General features: G+C 39.6%; 1 protein-coding gene across 1 annotated transcript in view; it reads left to right on the forward strand.

Moving 5' to 3' along the window:
• ACSM3 (acyl-CoA synthetase medium chain family member 3) overlaps window positions 1-18,969 on the forward strand; it is a 56,920-nt gene that overhangs the window by 28,135 nt on the left and 9,816 nt on the right. Inside the window, exons 4-9 of the mRNA XM_069570294.1 lie at window positions 4,012-4,219; window positions 6,976-7,119; window positions 10,728-10,884; window positions 11,370-11,449; window positions 12,870-12,993; window positions 14,147-14,227. Coding sequence (XP_069426395.1) covers window positions 4,012-4,219; window positions 6,976-7,119; window positions 10,728-10,884; window positions 11,370-11,449; window positions 12,870-12,993; window positions 14,147-14,227 — 794 coding nt within the window. The remainder of the gene's footprint in view (window positions 1-4,011; window positions 4,220-6,975; window positions 7,120-10,727; window positions 10,885-11,369; window positions 11,450-12,869; window positions 12,994-14,146; window positions 14,228-18,969) is intronic.

Here is an 18,969-nt window from a genome sequence, read left to right on the forward strand (position 1 = left end):
ATGAATCACCAGTCCAGGTTCAATGCATGATACAGGGTGCTTGGGGCTGGTGCACTGGGATGACTCAGAGGGATGGGATGGGGAGGGAGGTGGGAGGGGGGTTCAGGATGGGGAACACATGTACACCAGTGGCAGATTCATGTCAATGTATGGCAAAACCAATACAATATTGTAAAGTAATTAGCCTCCAATTAAAATAAATAAATTTATATTTAAAAAAAGAATTTTCCACAGTTTGTGGTGATCCATACAGTCAAAGGTTTTGGCATAGTCAATAACGCAGAAGTAGATGTTTTTCTGGAACTCTCTTGCTTTTTCGATGATCCAACAGGTTTTCGCAATTTGATCTCTGGTTCTTCTGCCTTTTCTAAATCCAGCTTGAACATCTGGAAGTTCATAGTTCACATACTACTGAAGCCTGGCTTGGAGAATTTTGAACATTACTTTGCTAGCATGTGAGATGAGTGCAATTGTGCAGCAGTTTGAACATTCTTTTACATTGCCTTTCTTTGGGATTGGAATGAAAACTGACCTTTTCCAGTCCTGTGGCTCCTGCTGAGTTTTCCAAATTTGCTGGCATATTGAGTGCAGCACTTTTACAGCATCATCTTTCAGGATCTGAAATAGCTCAACTGGAATTCGATCACCTCCACTAGCTTTGTTGTAGTGATGTTTCCTAAGACCCACTTGACTTTACATTCCAGGATGTCTGGCTTTAGGCAAGCAATCACACCATTGTGGTAATGTGGGTCATGAAGATCTTTTTTGTATAGTTCTCCTGTGTATTCCTGCCACCTCTTCTTAATATCTCCAGCTTCTGTTAAGTCCATTCTGTTTCTATACTTTTATGCCCATCTTTGCATGAAATGTTCCTTTGGTATCCCTAATTTTCTTGAAGAGATCTCTAGTCTTTCCCATTCTATTTCTTCTGTTTCTTTGCACTGATCACCAAGGAAGGCTTTCTTATCTCTCCTTCCTATTCTTTGGAACTCTGTATTCAAATGAGTTTAAGTTTCCTTTTCTTTTTGCCTTTAGCTTCTCTTCTTTTCTCAGCCACTTGTAAGGCCTCCTCAGATAACCATTTTGCCTTTTTACATTTCTTTTTCTTGGGAATGGTCTTGATCACTGCCTCCTGTACAATGTCATGTACCTCCGTCCATAGTTCTGCAGGCACTCTATCGGATCTAATCCACTGAACTGATTTGTCACTTCCACTGTATAACTGCTAAGGGATTTGACTTAGGTCATATGTGAATGGACTTAGCAACAACATATGTGAATGGTCCAGTGTTTTTCCCTTCTTCCTGAATTTAAGTCTGAATTTTGCAATAAGAGTTTGTGAACTCTCTGAGCCACAGTCAGCTTCTGGTCTTGTTTTTGTTGACTGTATAGAAATTCTCCATCTTTGGCTGCAAAGAATATAATCAATCTGATTTTGGTATCGACCATCTGGTGAAGTCCGTGTGTAGAGTTGTTTCTTGTGTTGTTGGAAGAAGGTGTTCGCTATGACCAGTGCATTGTCTTGGCAAAACTGTTAGCCTTTGCCCTGCTTCATTCTGTTCTCCTAGGCCAAACTTTTCTGTTACTCCAGGTATCTCTTGACTTCCTACTTTTGCATTCTAGTCCCCATTGATGAAATGGCATCTTTTTTTTTGGTGTTAGTTCTAGAAGTTCTTGTAGGTCTTCACAGAAGCATTCAGCTTCAGCTTCTTTGGCATAAGTGTTTGGGGAACAGACTTGGATTACTGTGATACTGAATGGTTTGCCTGGGAAACAAACAGAGATCATCTGTCGTTTTTGAGATTGCACCCAAGCTCTGCGTTTCAGACTCTTTTGTTGACTCTGAGGGCTACTCTATTTCTTCTAAGAGATTCTTGCCCACAGTAGTAGATATAATGGTCCTATGAATTAAATTCACCCATTCCAGTCCATTTTAGTTCAGTGATTCCTAAAATGTGGACGTTCGCTCTTGCCATCTCCTGTTTGACCACTTCCAATTTACCTCATTAAAAAGTTTAACTCATTTAATCCTTAATAATCCTATAAAGAAGGTAGTGTTATTATAATCCCCATTCTACAGATGCAGAATCTGAGACTCTCAGAGGTGAAGTAGTCTTGTTCAAGACCAAGCTTTAAGAGTATCTTAAAGGACACACTCTTGACCACTGCACTGTACCTTACTGTACCTTACAGTATAGTTTATAGCAGATGGGACTAGAAGCACAGAAAAGATGAATGCCTCAATCCTTCTCTTTGGAAAGAAGGTATAAAATTAATGTATGTTTTAAGAGGCCCTTTGGCCACCTGATGCAAAGAGCTGACTCTCTGGAAAAGACCCTGATGCTGGATAAAAATGAAGACAAGAGAAGAAGGGGGAGACAGAGGATGAGAAGTTGGATGGCATCACTGACTCAGTGGACATAACGTTTGAGCAATTTCAGGGAGATAGTGATGGACAGAAAACCCTGGTGTGCTGCAGTTTATGGGGTCACAAAGAGTTGGACACGACTTAGCAACAGAACAACAACAAAAGATGCACTGAACCAAGGTGGTTAAATTACAGTTTAAGTCAGGGTGCAGTGTTCAGTCCATGCACTGCCCCTACTACTTCAGTGATTCAGGCAAATTATTTATAGGGTGGACTAAGAATGCTGCCTGCCATATCAGCAAACAAAGGATGTTATGGCCATCAAGCCATCAGCTACTACAGCTGCCTCCAGTGATGAGCCCTGAGGGAACTCAGGTTGAGAAAGAACAGATTAGCCCTAGATAGTTAAATTAATGCTTTTGAACTGTGGTGTTGGAGAAGACTCTTGAGAGTCCCTTGGACTGCAAGGAGATCCAACCAGTCCATTCTGAAGGAGATCAACCCTGGGATTTCTTTGGAGGGAATGATGCTGAAGCTGAAACTCCAGTACTTTGGCCACCTCATGCGAAGAGTTGACTCATTGGAAAAGACTCTGATGCTGGGAGGGATTAGGGGCAGTAGGAGAAAGGGACGACCAAGGATGAGATGGCTGGATGGCATCACGGACTCGATGGACATGAGTCTGAGTGAACTCTGGGAGATGGTGATTAACAGGGAGGCCTGGCGTGCTGCGATTCATGGGGTCGCAAAGAGTTGGACATGACTGAGCGACTGAACTGAACTGAGTTAAGGTGCATATCAAAGGAATGAGATCAGTGAGCCTAGACTCTTACATCTTCCGGTACATAGAAAAGCACTAAATTGATTAACTTGCCATGTCTGGCTTTTAATTAACAGTAATCTTTTGATGTTCCAACTACCTGGCTTTTGTTGCAAAACCCCCTGTATATTCTGGCTTCTCCCTTCACCCTTCAGAGCAGTCCCTCAGAGCTATCTGAGAAAGCCCTCAGAAAGTCGTCCCAATAAAACATAATTCTCAACTTTTATGTTGTGTATTTTCTAGTTAACAATAACATTTGTGTTTTAGGTAGAGATTAAATGTTAAAATATGCAAACACTTACACAGCACCTGACACTCAAAGTACTCAATAAATCAGAGGTTAAAGCGTCTGCTTCCAATGAGGGAGACCCGGGTTCGATCCCTGGGTCGGGAAGATTCCCCTGGAGAAGGAAATGGCAATCCACTCCAGTATTCTTGCCTGGAGAATCCCATGGACGGAGAAGCCTAGTAGGTTACAGTCCACAGGGTCGCAAAGAGTCAGACACGACTGAGCGACTTCACCTTCACCTTTATTATTTTTCAATTCAAAACCCTCTTCAAGTTAAATGTTATGAATGGTCTCCAGATAGAAAATAATTATCCAGGATTTAACATCCTTTCATGTTAGATCAAAAGTGTCCTAGACTTTGAGATTCCTTTAAAGGCAAAAGTATAGTAATGAAAGGAAGACAAATAGATATCCTGCCTGGAAAATCAACTAACTCACCCTGAGAAACACTGAATATACATGGGTTATCTATACTACCTTAATTAACATGATGAAGGAAATCCTTTCTAAATACTTTATTTTCTTCTCTTTTAGGGACAGTTCTAATTCCAGGAACCACTCAGATGACCCAAAAAGACATCCTCTACCGACTACAATCTTCAAAAGCAAAGTGCATTATTACCAATGAAGTTTTAGCTCCAGCAGTTGATGCTGTTGCATCTAAATGTGAAAGTCTGCACTCCAAACTAATTGTGTCTCAGAGCCCCAGAGAGGGTTGGGAGAACTTAAAGGAGATGATGAAGTGAGTAACCATAATTGTTGTAGAACAGCTTTCCAAAAAGAAACACAACATTGATAAGATAGTCAACCCTGGATTAACCAGAAAAATGAAAATTAAAATAATACACAAAGGGAACAATTGGTGATTATAGTGCAAAGCTCTGAGGCAAGGAACTGGTGGTGTTTTTCATAGGTTGGGATCTCAAGGAAGCACACTATAAGACAGACATTAGTTGTGTAAGTTTATTAAGAAGTTACCTTAGGACCAATACCTGTGAAGGAAAGGGAACAATGTGGGATTGGGCAGCAGTTGAAATTTATCATCCATGTACTTCAAAAAAGCCATCAGTCAACCTACAGAGATCACTGTAGTTTAGATAGCCCTTCAAAGCTATTTCCAGCTAAAGCAAGAGATCCAATGCTAATCAGTAACTGGATACAAACTGTCTTTAGAAGGAGGCAAGACCTTGAGCAAGGCAACTATCTTCAGCCAAGGTAATATCTAAAGAGGGATCTTAGCACATGAAGGGAAGCATGTCTTAAAATTCTGCAGCAGGATCTAGGAGGTGCATCACAGCATCAACCACAGAGCAATTATCATCTCCCATAGGAACTAATCAGAATCAATCCTTCTGTGGGTGCTGTATTATTCCCTTGCTGACAGTGACATTTCTATCAGGTTATAGTAGGAAGAATACTTAATAGATGCAATTAATAAAACTGTTACACAGATATTCAAGCCCCGCTATGGGGTGCTTCTAGGGGTCACTTGGAACTCTTTGTCAAGTATTGGTTATCTTAGCTTTAGGGTGGTAGCAAATTCCCTCTCTGGAATGAGCTTCCTACCTTTACTCAACGATTTTCGAGCAAGTTTGCAACTAGGGACTTGTTCTTTGTCATTGTTTAGTTGCTAAGTTGTGTCCGACTCTTTGTGATATCATGGACTGTAGCCCACTGGGACTTGTTCTGACTCTTCTAAAACAGCTAACATTTATTGCGTGCATACATGCTACATTGTTCAGTTGTGTCCCACTCTTTGAGACCCCATGGACTGTAGCCCACCATGCTCCTCTGTTCATGGAATTTTCTAAGGAAGAATACTGAAATTGCCATTTCCTATTCGAGGGGATCTTCCCAACCCAGGGATTGAACCCATGTCTCTTGTGTCTCCTGTATTGGAAGGCGGATTCTCTATTGAGTTCTTACCAAAGGCCAAATTCTGTTCTAATAAAAATAGTGTTATAATTGTATAATATCTAACACTTATATGGCACTGATTATGTGCCAAAAACTGCACTTCAGATATATTGGGTTGCCCAAAAAGTTCATTAGACTTTTTCAATAAGATACTATGGAAAACCTCAAACAAACTTTTTGGCCAACTCAATATTAACTCGTTTAAATATCACAACAAACTATGGGGTAGGAACTGTTAAATATACAGATGCTCATGTTCAATCGTTTCAGTCGTATCCAACTCTCTGCGACACTATGGATGGGATTTTCTGGGCAAGAATACTGGAGTGGGGTTGCCATTCCCTCCTCTGGGGGTTTTTCCTGACCCAAGGATCAAACCCACATCTTCTGCATTGCAGGTGGATTCTCTGGTTAGACAGATAAATAAGGTCAAATGTTAGGATCTGGCAGAACTGGGTTTCACACTCAGGCAGTCTAGCTTCTAAGCCCACACTACTATCTGCTAGGTTTACTGCTTCTGAGAGATTGGTACAATAAACCTACCTTAGGTTTCATGAGCAACAATATCTGTGATAGAAGTGATAGGTACACAGTTATAGGTACTAGCTTTATAACAAAAAAATTATAGAATCATAGCCTAAACATTTGGTTTAGCTATGTTAGGATTTAAAAATAGAAATAGTTTTCATAGCTGAATATTTCTGATTCATTCATTTTCAGCTCAATATTTCCTAATAAAATTCTGTATGATTCTTAGACACTCAAATGTACAGAGTTTACTTCCTCTCAGCTGCCCTGATGTATGACATATATAAAAGCCCAATTATCCTTTGGAACCAAAATGTTTTCTTTCTTTAACTGAAACCCTTCCTTCCCTAAGTGGATACTTAGATCCTCTTCAGTCTATTTGCTTACTATATTCAGAACTATGTAGACTCTCTTGTGGGAAACAGAAAAACCATCCTTTTGAGGGGTCAGCAAATGGTTTTTTACAAAAGGGATGGATAGTAAATATATAAGATTTGCAGGCCATGTAGTCTCTATCATACCTACTAACTGTCATAGTGTAGAGAGCAGTCATAGGCAATATGTAAAAGAATGGACACAGTTGTGTTGCAATAAACCTTTATCTGTGAAAACAAAAGACAGGCCATGTTTGGCCCATAGGCCTGTAGTTTAATGATCCCTGCCTTATACCATTACCCATGACTTCTATTAACATACTCATTTTTAAAAAATTACATTTTACCTCACATATACATGATTAGAAGATCATAGAATACTCATTCTGTAGAAGGTATGATAAAATTCTTGAGTTTTTTTGGTAATGCTTTCACTCTTCATTACACAGTAAAAAGCTATGAAGTCAACCTGTTATAAACGGGCTATTGATGGCAAAGTTTAGCCTGTTTCCAGAAAGCACCTTAAAAGATGGAGTGAGATGGCTTTTACCTTGGATTTCAACCTAAGTCCCTGCAGCTTAATCAATGAGATGAAGAGGTCTGAGTAAATCCTTTTGTGTGGTAACAGTCTATGATACTGTGTTTAATGTATACAATCACTGTAATTCTTCCTTCACAGACATGCCAGTGACAACCACACCTGTGTGAAGACAAAACACAATGAGATGATGGCCATTTTCTTTACCAGTGGAACAAGTGGTTATCCTAAAATGACTGGACACACCCACAGCAGTTTTGGTTTAGGATTATCTATAAATGGAAGGTATTTTCACAGAACTGTAGTTTGAAGTGTCAATGCTACAAAAATGATGATTCCTTTATTTGTATTTTAAATGTTTCTATATATATATATAGTTGTCTATATATATGTATCTCAAGTGTGTTGTGTACATATATATATATTTATATATTAAACGTATATATGTTGTTGTTGTTCAGTTGCTAAGTCGTGTGCAACTTTTTGCGACCCCATGAACTGCAGGACGCCATGCTTCTCTGTCCTTCATATCTCCCAGAGTTTGCTCAGACTCATGTCCATTGAGTTGGTGATGCTATGTAGCCATCTCATCCTCTGCTGCCCTCTTCTCCTTTTGCCTTCAATCTTTCCCAGCATCAGGGTGTTCTCCAGTGAGCCTGCTCTTCGTATCAGGTGGGCAGAGTATTGGAGCTTCAGGTTTAGCATAAGTCCTTCCAATGAATATTCAGGGTGGATTTCCTTTAGAATTGACTGGTTTGATCTCCCTGTTGTCCAAGAGTCTCTCAAGAGTCTTCTCTAGCACCACAGTTTGAAACCATCAATTCTATGGTGCTCTGCATTCCTTATGGTCCAGCTCTCACATCCATACATGACTACTGGAAAAACAATAGCCTTGATACAGACTTTTGTCAGCAAAGTGATGTCTTCTCTTTTACTGTGCTGTCTAGCTTTGAAATAGCTTTCCTTCCAAGGAGCAAGTGTCTTTTAATTTCATGGCTGCAGTCACTGTCCACAGTGATTTTGGAGCCCAAGAAAAGAAAATCTGTCACTGCTTCCACTTTTCTCCCTTCTAAGTGATGGGACCGGATGCCATGATCCTAATTTTTTAAACGTTGAGTTTTAAGCCAGCTTTTTCACTCTCCTCTTTCATCCTCATCAAGAGGTTCTTTAGTTCCTCTTCACTTTCTGCCATTAGTGTGGTTTCATTTACATACCTGAGGTTGATGATATTTCTCCAGACATTCTTGATTCCAGTTTGTGATTTATCCAGCCTGGCATTTCCGATGATGTACTCTGCATATAAGGCAAATAAGCAGGGTGACAATATACAGCCTTGTTGTGCTCCTTTCCCAATTTTGAACCAGTCAGTTGTTCCAAATAAAGTTCTAAATGTTGCTTCTTGACCTACATACAGGTTTCTCAAGAGACAGGTAATGTGGTCTGGTGTCCCACCTCTTCAAGAATTCCAGTTTGTTGTATGTATCAAGTTGATTCTTTGTACAGTTAGTGGCTCAGACAGCAAAGAATCCACCTGCAATGTGGGAGACCTGGGTTCAATCCCTGGGTCGGGAAGATCCCCTGGAGAATGAAATGACAACCTACTCAAGTATTCTTGTCAGGAGAATCCCAAGGACAGAAGAGCCTGGCAGACTACAGTCCATGGAGTCGCAAAGATTCAGACATGACTAAGCACAGCACAGAAAATACAGTCAGCAAAAACAAGACTGGGAGCTGATTGTGGCTCAGATCATGAACTCCTTATTGCCAAATTTAGACTTAAATTGAAGGAAGTATGGAAAACCACTAGACCATTTACATATGACCTAAATCAAATCCCTTACGATTATACAGTGGAATTGGCAAATAGATTCAAGGGATTAGATCTGAAAGACAGAGTGCCTGAAGAACTACGGACAGAGGTTCATGACATTGTACAGGAGGTAGTGATCAAGACCATCCCCCCAAAAGAGAAACGCAAAAAGACAAAATGGTTGTCTGAGGAGGCCTTAAAAATAGCTGAGAAAAGAAGAGAAGCTAAAGGCAAAAAGAAAAGGTAAGATATACCCATCTGGACGCAGAGTTCCAAGGAATAGCAAGGAGAGATAAGAAAGCCTTCCTCAGTGATCAATGCAAAGAAATAGAGGAAAAAAACACAATTGGAAAGACTAGAGATCTCTTCAAGAAAATTAGAGATACCAAAGGAACATTTCATGCAAAGATGGGCACAAAAGTACAGAAATAGTATGGACCTAACAGAAGCAGAAGATATTAAGAAGAGGTGGTAAGAATACACAGAAGAACTATACAAAAAAGATCTTCATGACTCAGATAACCACAATGGAGTGATCACTCATCTAGAGCCAGACATCCTGGAATGCAAAGTCAAGTGGGCCTTAGAAAGCATCACTACGAACAAAGCTAGTGGAGGTGATGGAATTCCAGTGGAGCTATTTCAAATCCTGAAAGATGATGCTGTGAAAGTGCTGCACTCAATAGGCCAACAAATTTGGAAAACTCAGCAGTGGCCACAGGACTGGAAAAGGGCAGTTTTCATTCAATCCCAAAGAAAGGCAGTGCCAAAGAATGTTCAAACTACTGCACAACTGCACTCATCTCACACACTAGCAGAGTAATGCTCAAAATTCTCCAAGCCTAGCTTCAACAATATGTGGATCAAGAACTTCCAGATGTTCAAGCTGGATTTAGAAAGGTCAGAGGAACCACAGACCAAATTGCCACCATCCGTTGGAACATCAAAAAAGCAAGAGAGCTCCAGAAAAACATATACTTCTGCTTTATTGACTATGTCAAAGCTTCTGACTGCATGGATCACCACAAACTGTGGAAAATTCTTAAAGAGATCAGAATACTAGACCACCTTACCTGCCTCCTGAGAAATCTGTATGCAGGTCAAGAAGCAACAGTTAGAACCAGACATGGAACAACAGACTGGTTCCCAATTTGGAAAGGAGTACATCAAGGCCGTATATTGTCACCCTGCTTATTTAACTTATATGAAGAGTACATCATGTGAAATGCTGGGCTGGATGAAGCACAAGCTGAGATCAAGATTGTTGGGAGAAACATCAATAAAATCAGATACACAGATGACACCACCTTATGGCAGAAAGTGAAGAACTAAACAGACTCTTAATGAAAGTGAAAGAGGAGAGTGAAAAAGTTGGCTTAAAGCTCAACATTCAAAAAACTAAGATCATGACATCTGGTCCCATCACTTCATGGCAAATCGATGGGGAAACAATGGAAACAGTGACAGACTTTATTTTCTTGGGCTCCAAAATCACTGCAGATGGTGGCTGTAGCCGTGAAATCAAAAGATGCTTGCTCCTTGGGAAATAAGCTATGACCAACATAGACAGCATATTGAAAAGCAGAGACATTACTTTGCCAACAAAGGTCCATCTTGTCAAGGTTATGGTTTTTCCAGTAGTCATGTATGGATGTGAGAGTTGGACTATAAAGAAAGCTGAGTGCCAAATAATTAATGCTTTTGAAATGTGGAGTTGGAGAAGACTCTTTGAGAGTCCTTTGGACTGCAAAGAGATAAAACCAGTCAATTCTGAAGGAAAACAGTCCTGAATATTATTGGAAGGACTGATGTTGAAGCTGAAACTCCAATACTTTGGCCACCTGATTTGAAGAATTAAATCACTGGAAAAGACCCCAATGCTGGGAAAGATTGGGGGCAGGAGGAGAAGGGGACGACAGAGGAATCGAAGCTCGGATGAAATCACTGACTTGATGGGCATGAATCTGAGCAAGCTCCAGGAGTTGGTGATGGACAGAGAAGCCTGGCATGCTACAGGCTATGGGGTTGGAAAGTGTTGGACACGACTGGGCGACTAAACTGAAATGATTCTTTGTTTACCTAGGTTCTGGCTGGATTTGACCCCTTTGGATGTCATGTGGAATACCTCTGACACAGGCTGGGCAAAATCTGCATGGAGTAGTGTTTTTTCTCCATGGATCCAGGGAGCATGTGTATTTGCACATTATTTGCCACGGTTTGAGCCAGCTTCCATCTTGCAAGTAAGGCGGAGCACAAGAGGTCGATATTTAGAAGTGAATTAGCACTATTACTGACAGGACTAGTGAATAAAGTAACTTGTAGAAATCAGAGTAGATAATGTTATTTAAGGTATTCCACAATGGAAAATCAATAAGCCTGAAAAGATATACAGAGGAAAGCTGTGAGAGTGTTTGTGTGTGTGTGAAAGTCGCTCATTCGATTCTGACTCTTTGCGAGTCCATGCACTGTATTATACAGTCTTTGGAATTCTCCAGGCCAGAATATTGGAGTGAGTAGCCTTTCCCTTCTCCAGGGGACCTTCCCAACCCAGGGATCGAACCCAGGTCTCCCGCATTGCAGGCGGATTCTTTACTAGCTGAGCCACAAGGCAAGCCCATGAGAGTGTTTACATTAGAATAAATAATGTTCCAAGTTTTATTATGTCTAGCATAGGTATTTAAGCACTTATTAAAAGTTGTGTAAGACCACTTCTTCTAAATTGCAGACACTTTCCGAGTTTCCCATCACAGTCTTCTGTTCAGCACCAACTGCATATAGAATGCTTGTACAGAATGATAAGGCCAGGTAAGCAAAGTTGGTAAATGGGCACTTATGGGCAGAGGAGAAAGGAAGAGGAAGATACAAAATAAAAGATCTCTCTGCCTAAAAACATATCTCCAGATCAGTAGGTATGGTATTTAGTAATCTTTTCTCTTCCTCGTCCTTCTTGCTTATATTCTGTACATGATAACTACTATATCCAGTTCCCTCAAGCAGAGAGAGGAAAAACAGTTCAAGCCACATGTATAGCTCTGAGCCCAGTGTTTATCCTTTGTCTGTTACATGAGCTGAGAAAATACACGTCACCCTTATTCAAAACCCTATCCCAGCAAACAGGAAAGAAAATGAATGTCTGTTACTTTATTACTGATTCCATTTGAAAGTATTACTTGGTCACTACTTTTAAATTGATTTTATTTAATTTTTAAGTAGGAAACAATTCACATGACATAAAATTCAATAGGTATATAAGAATATATAGTGAAAAGTCTTCTTCCACACCTTGTCTTCAGCCTTAGTTCTCCCTCTCCCTGAGATTTATGCAGGCACAAGCCAATATGCATATGTTCTCTCCCAACTCTTTTAAAATGAGACATGATATGCACACAGTTCTGCCCCTTCTTTTCTTCGCCTACAATACATCCTGAAACTGTGCTGTCCAATTTGGTAACCATTAGCTGCATATAGTTATTTACATTTTAATTAAATTAAAATTCAGTTCCAAACTATAATTAATAATATTGTATTACATATTCAAAGTTGCTAAGACAGTAGTCTTGTAATTGTAGGGTAACAGATGTTAACTAGACTTGTGCAGTCATTTCACCATATGTACAAATATCAAATCAAGACATTATAAACCAAAAAGTAAATAACATTGTAAGTCAATTATATTTCAGTGAAAAAAAACTCAGTGCCTCGGTTACACTAGTCATGTTTCAAGTGCTCAATAGTCACACAGGACTAGAGGATACAACAGTGGACAGCTCAGTAGAGAAATTTCTGTCATAACAAAAAATTCTATTGGATAGTACAACCCAGGAGCATCTTCATTCCTTCTGTTTTTTTTTAAACAACTGTATAGTGTTCTATTGTATAAATGCTCCACAGTCAATTTAACCAATTGGAAGCTTTTTATCACTGATTTAACATAATATTTTGTGGTACCTTCCCTAGCGATGGCATGGTCTTTCTCTGCAAAAAGTCACACCACCCCCAATCCTCCCCCAACCCTCCACCCTCCACCAATAAAATGGAGAAAAAGAAAAAACAAAACTTGGTGTTTTGGAGTCATTTCATGATAAAATTGTTTATTTTGTACCAGAGAGGAAACTTAGGGGAAAAACTAAAACATTTTGTACTGAAATTTCACTAGAAATAATCCTAATTTTCATTTTTATCCATTTTCCTCCTAAATTTAACTCCTTATCTGTCTTCTGAGAAGCTATAAGTTCAAAAGCTTGAAGCACTGTGTAAGTGGTGGGGAACCAATCAACCCTGAAGTGACTGAACAATGGAGAAACAGGACAGGTCTGGATATCTACGAAGGATATGGACAGACTGAAACGGTATACAGACTTCACTGAAAAGACACGGCTGAACTCAATTCAGCCAGATAAATAAAAACCAAAGTGCTACCATGTGTAAAACAGCTAGTGGGAAGCTGCTGCTATATAACACAGGGTGCTCAGCCTACTGCTCTGTGACGACCTAGAGGGGTGGAATGGGGGTGTGCGTTGAGGGAGGTTCAAGAGGGAGGGGAGATATATATATATATATATATATATATATATATATATATATATATATATATAAATTATGACTGATCTGCATTGTTGTATGGGAGAAACCAACACAACACTGTCAGGAAATTATCCTTCAATTAAAAAAAAACAAATTGTTTATTGTAGCTTTGTGATTGAGGGATAGGGAGGGAATGGAGTGATTAGAAGAAACAGTTTCTTAAAAAAAAAATGAGGGAAGATGGTTACAAAATAGCTCTGTAAGAGATGCAATTGTTTAGATAGTCATTCACTGAGGAAAGCCACTATATAATTGACTAGGACCAGGGCATTAACAAATTTTAATTCAAAAATACTAGGTCTATAAAAAGATTTCTCTTTGTATAATAAGGAAATATCTTAGGGCTTTGCTGAAAAAATAGAAAATGCTGAGCTCCTTGTTACTTGAAATATTAAGTTTGCTGGAAAACTCCTTCATAAGAACACTCTAAAAAGGTTTATCTAAAGTGCTCATAGAAATAAGAAGAAATTCTAGAGGAAATGAAATAACAAAAATTGTTACATAGGAAAGAGAGGGATAAGATAGGACAGATAAGGGAAAGACTGAAATAAATTTTTCATTATCTTTATATACTGCTTCAATTTATGAACCATGAGAAAGTAGTACCTGGTCAAAAATTAAAATACAAAAAATAAAATAAAAATGAAAATAAATGAATTTATTAAACAGAAATAGTATAACAAGTATCATGTGAATATGAGTATAAATGTTTTCATAAATATGAATGTTTTAGTAGTTACAAATTTACTTAATATTTTAACAATATTAGTGTCTGTCTATGAGCAGAAAATATGTTTTAATGTGAGCCTGGCTCATAGTAAGCTCTGAATAAATATTTATTGAATGAATGCATAGTGGATAAATAAATAGATATAAGTTATTTGTAATGTTACTTTACTCTTTTTCATTCTTAACTAGGTACTAATCTGTGGAAATTTTAAGGGAATGAAAATTAAGCCTGGCTCAATGGGAAAACCTTCTCCTGCTTTTGATGTTAAGGTTTGTATATCCCTTTCCAGGAAAATACTTAACAACCCAATCTGTTTACCCCTATCCCACTTCTACTTCCTTACACTATTAGTTTTCGTGATGATTATGCTACTTCCAGATATCTTAACCTCCATATAAAGATGGAAAAGGTTTAGAAACAGTAGCTTGTCTTTGTTTCTCCAAAGCAGTTATTTGTGCCAAATAATTTTATGCATTTTATAAATATTTATTCCTGAAGGAACCTATGAGAGACATGGCAATATCAGAACCATTTTACAGATGAGGTTGAGAGAGGTTAAAGGACTCACCCACGGTTACATAGTTAGTAGCTGCTAGTTCTAGAATTCAATCCTAAGCAATCTGGTACGAACATCCATACTCTTGACTGCAACATTATGTTGCCCCTTCTGGTTAGGGAGCTCCAGATCTTCTAAAAGGGTTGACTAGGACAAAAGAGGCTACAATTTAACAGTAGTTACAGGTTCTCCCTCTTCCTGCAGCATGCCTGGCCAGTTCCTGGAAGTCAAGAAACTATCTTCATCACTTGATCTGGAGGGGGCATCCTATTACCCCATTAGTGTACTTTGCTCAGAGTTACAATTGTTCTCAGATCAACCCAGCCAAAGTTAAGTGTAGACAAAGGAACTTATATTAATACATAAAACAATATGGAACTTATATTAATACATAAAACAATACCAACAAAAACACAAAATGGATGAGTTTAAAGAGATCTCAGTATCAAACTTAACTGAGGGTTAGTTGTAGACTAGACCAGTTTCCCAAGCTTATCTGATCATAAAGAATCACATAGGTACATATGAAAAACACAAATTCTCAGGCTTCTTCTTCTCTAGAGAGTCTGATTCAATAAATTTAGGGTAGGATCCTAAAATCCTAAGGTGTTTTAAACAAGCACCTCAGGTAATTCTAACTCTGCTATGAAAACTTGTCTAAAGGTAGGATTGCCTGATGGCTTTTATTCCGGCTCTGCTATTCATTACTGAGTATCTCTGGGTAAGCTGTTAAAGTCTGTTCCCTGATATATAAAACAGGGACCAAGGTGAACAACTTGTTCCAGTTTAACTGGAACTTACTTAGCTTTCAGATCAATTCAATTGCTGTCGTGTCTGACTTTTTGTGACCTTACGCTCAGAGGTTAAAGCGTCTGCCTGCAATGTGGGAGACCCAGGTTCGATCCCTGGGTTGGGAAGATCCCCTGGAGAAGGAAATGGCAACCCACTCCAGTATTCTTGCCTGGAGAATCCCACGGATGGAGGAGCCTGGTGGGCTACAGTCCACAGGGTCGCAGAGTCGGACACGACTGAGTGACTTCATTTTTTTTTTTTCGTTGACTGTGGTACACCAGGCTTCCCTGTCCATCATCAACTCCCAGGGCTTGCTCAAACTCATGTGCACTGAAGTCGGTGATGAAATCCAGGTCTCCTCCTGCCTTCAATCTTTCCCAGCATCAGGGTCTTTTCAAATGAGTCAGTTCTTCGAATCAGGTGTCCAAAGTATTGGGGTTTCTGCTTCAGCATCAGTCCTTCCAATGAATATTCAGGACTGTTTTCCTTTAGGATTGACTGGTTTGATCTCCTTGTAGTCCAAGGGACTCTCAAGAGTCTTCTCCAACACCACAGTTCCAAAGCATCAATTCTTCAATGCTCAGCTTTCTTTATAGTCCAACTCTCAGGATCATTCATGACTACTGGAAAAACCATAGCTTTGACTGGACGGACCTTTGTCAGCAAAGTAATATCTCTGCTTTTTAATATACTGTCTAGGTTGCTCATAGGTTTTCTTCCAAGGACCAAGCATCTTTTGATTTCATGGCTGCAGTCACCATCTGCAGTGATTTTGGAGCCTAAGAAAATAAAGTCTGTCACTGTTTCCATTGTTTCCTCTTCTATTTGCCATGAAGAGATGGGACCAGATGCCATGATATTAATTTTTTGAATGGTGAGTTTTAAGCCAGCTTTTTCACTCTCCTCTTTCACTTTCATCAAGAGTCTGTTTAGTTCCTCTTCATTTTCTGCCATAAGGGTGGTATCCTCTGTGTATCTGAGCTTACTGATATTTCTTCCAGCAATCTTGATCCCAGCTTGTGCTTCATCCAGCCCAGCATTTCACATGATGCACTCTGCATATAAGTTAAATAAGCAGGGTGACGATATACAGCCTTGATGTACTTCTTTCCCAATTTGGAAAGAGTCTGTTGTTCCATGTCCGGTTCTAACTGTTGCTTCTTGACCTGCATACAGATTTCTCAGGAGGCAGGTAAGGTGGTCTGGTATTCCGATCTCTTTAAGAATTTTCCACAGCTTGTTGTGATCTACACGGTCAAAGGCTTTGGTGTAATCAATAAAGCAGAAGTGGATGTTTTTCAGGAAATCCCTTGCTTTTTCTATGATCCATCGGATATTGGCAATTTGGTCTGTGGTTCCTCTGGCCTTTCTAAATCCAGCTTGAACATCTGGAAGTTCACAGTTCACGTAATGCTGAAGCCTGGCTTGGAGAATTTTGAGCATTACTTTGCTAGTGTGTGAGATGAGTCTAATTTTGTGGTAGTTTGAACATTCTTTGGCATTGCCCTTCTTTGGGATTGGAATGAAAACTGACCTTTTCCAGTCCTGTGGCCACTGCTGAGTCTTCCAAATTTGCTGGCAAAATGAGTGTAGCACTTTCACAGCATCATCTTTTAGGATTTAAAATAGCTCAACTGGAATTCCATCACCTCCACTAGCTTTGCTTGCAGTGATGCTTCCTAAAGCCCACTTGACTTCACATTCCAGGATGTCTGGCTCTAGGTGAGTGATCATACCATCGTGATTATCTTGGTCGTGAAGATCTTTTTTGTACAGTTCTTCTGTGTATTCTTGCCACCTCTTCTTAATATCTTCTGCTTTTGTTAGGTCCATACTGTTTCTGCACTTTATTGTGCCCATCTATGCATGAAATATTCCACTGGCATCTCTAATTTTCTTGAAGAGATCTCTAGTCTTTCCCATTCTATTGTTTTCCTCTATTTCTTTGCATTGATCACTGAGGAAGGCTTTCTTATCTCTTCTTGCTATTCTTCGGAACTCTGCATTCAAATGGGTATATCTTTCCTTTTTCTCCTCTTATTTTCTCAGCTATTTTATGGCCTCAGACAGCCATTTTGCCTTTTTGCATTTCTTTTTCTTGGGGATGGTCTTGATCACTACCTCCTGTACAATGTCATGAACTTCTGTCCATAGTTCTTCAGGTACTCTGTCTATCAGATCTAATCCCTTGAATCTATTTGCCAATTCCACTGTATAATCGTAAGGGGTTTGATTTAGGTCATATGTGAATGGTCTAGTGGTCTTCCCTACTTCCTTCAATTTAAGTCTGAATTTTGCAGTAAGGAGTTCATGATTTGAGCCACAGTCAGCTCCCGGTCTTGTTTTTGCTGACAGTATAGAGCTTCTCCATCTTTGGCTACAAAGAATATAATCAATCTGAATTCAGTATTGACAATCCGGTGATATCCATTTGTAGAGTCTTCTCTTTTGTTGTTGAAAGAGGGTGTTTGCTATGACCAGTGCTTCCCTGATAGCTCAGTTGGTAAAGAATCCACCTGCAATGAAGGAGAGCCTGGTTCGTTTCCTGGGTCAGCAAGATCCAGTATTCTTGGGCTTCCCTGGTTGCTCAGCTTGTAATGAATCCACCTGCAATGTGGAAGACCTGGGTTCAATCCCTGCTTTGGGAAGGTCCCCTGGAGAAAGGAAAGGCTACCAACTCCAGTATCCTGGCTTGGAGAATTCCAAGGACTATATAGTCCATGGGCCGCAACACTCAGACACAACAGAGCAACCTTCACTATTTAGCTTTAGGCCTGAAAGTATTGATAGTATGTCCTGAGGATACACCCCTGTCTTAGTCATGGGCAAATCAAGATGGTTAGTAACTCTGATAATAAAAGGACAGATTTTATAGGTTTCTAGTGAGGATTAATGCAATAATATTTCTAAAGAGCATAGAAAAGTGCTTGGCACATAATAAAGATCCACAGATAGGTATTATTGGAAATATAGACCAATGGAACAAGATACAAAGCCCAGAGATAAATACACACACCTATGGGTTCCAAATAGGAAAAGGAGTATGTCAAGGCTGTATATTGTCACCCTGCTTATTTAACTTATATGCAGAGTACATCATGAGAAATGCTGGACTGGAAGAAACACAAGCTGGAATCAAGATTGCCAGGAGAAATATCAATAACCTCAGATATGCAGATGACACCACCCTTTGGCAGAAAGTAAAGAGGAGCTAAAAAGCCTCTTGATGAAAGTGAAAGAGGGGACTGAAAAAGTTGGCTTAAAGCTCAACATTCAGAAAATGAAGATGATGGCATCCGGTCCCATCACTTCATGGGAAATAGAAGGGGAAACAGTGGAAACAGTGTCACACTTTATTTTTTGGGCTCCAAAATCACTGCAGATGGTGACTTCAGCCATGAAATTAAAAGATGCTTACTCCTTGGAAGAAAAGTTATGACCAACCTAGATAGCATACTCAAAAGCAGAGACATTACTTTGCCGACTAAGGTCCGTCTAGTCAAGGCTATGGTTTTTCCTGTGGCCATGTATGGATGTGAGAGTTGGACTGTGAAGAAGGCTGAGCGCCAAAGAATTGATGCTTTTGAACTGTGGTGTTGGAGAAGACTCTTGAGAGTCCCTTGGACTGCAAGGAGATCCAACCAGTCCATTCTGAAGGAGATC

This window comes from Ovis canadensis, chromosome 24, assembly GCF_042477335.2.
Source record: "Ovis canadensis isolate MfBH-ARS-UI-01 breed Bighorn chromosome 24, ARS-UI_OviCan_v2, whole genome shotgun sequence".
Taxonomy (NCBI): Eukaryota; Metazoa; Chordata; class Mammalia; order Artiodactyla; family Bovidae; genus Ovis; species Ovis canadensis.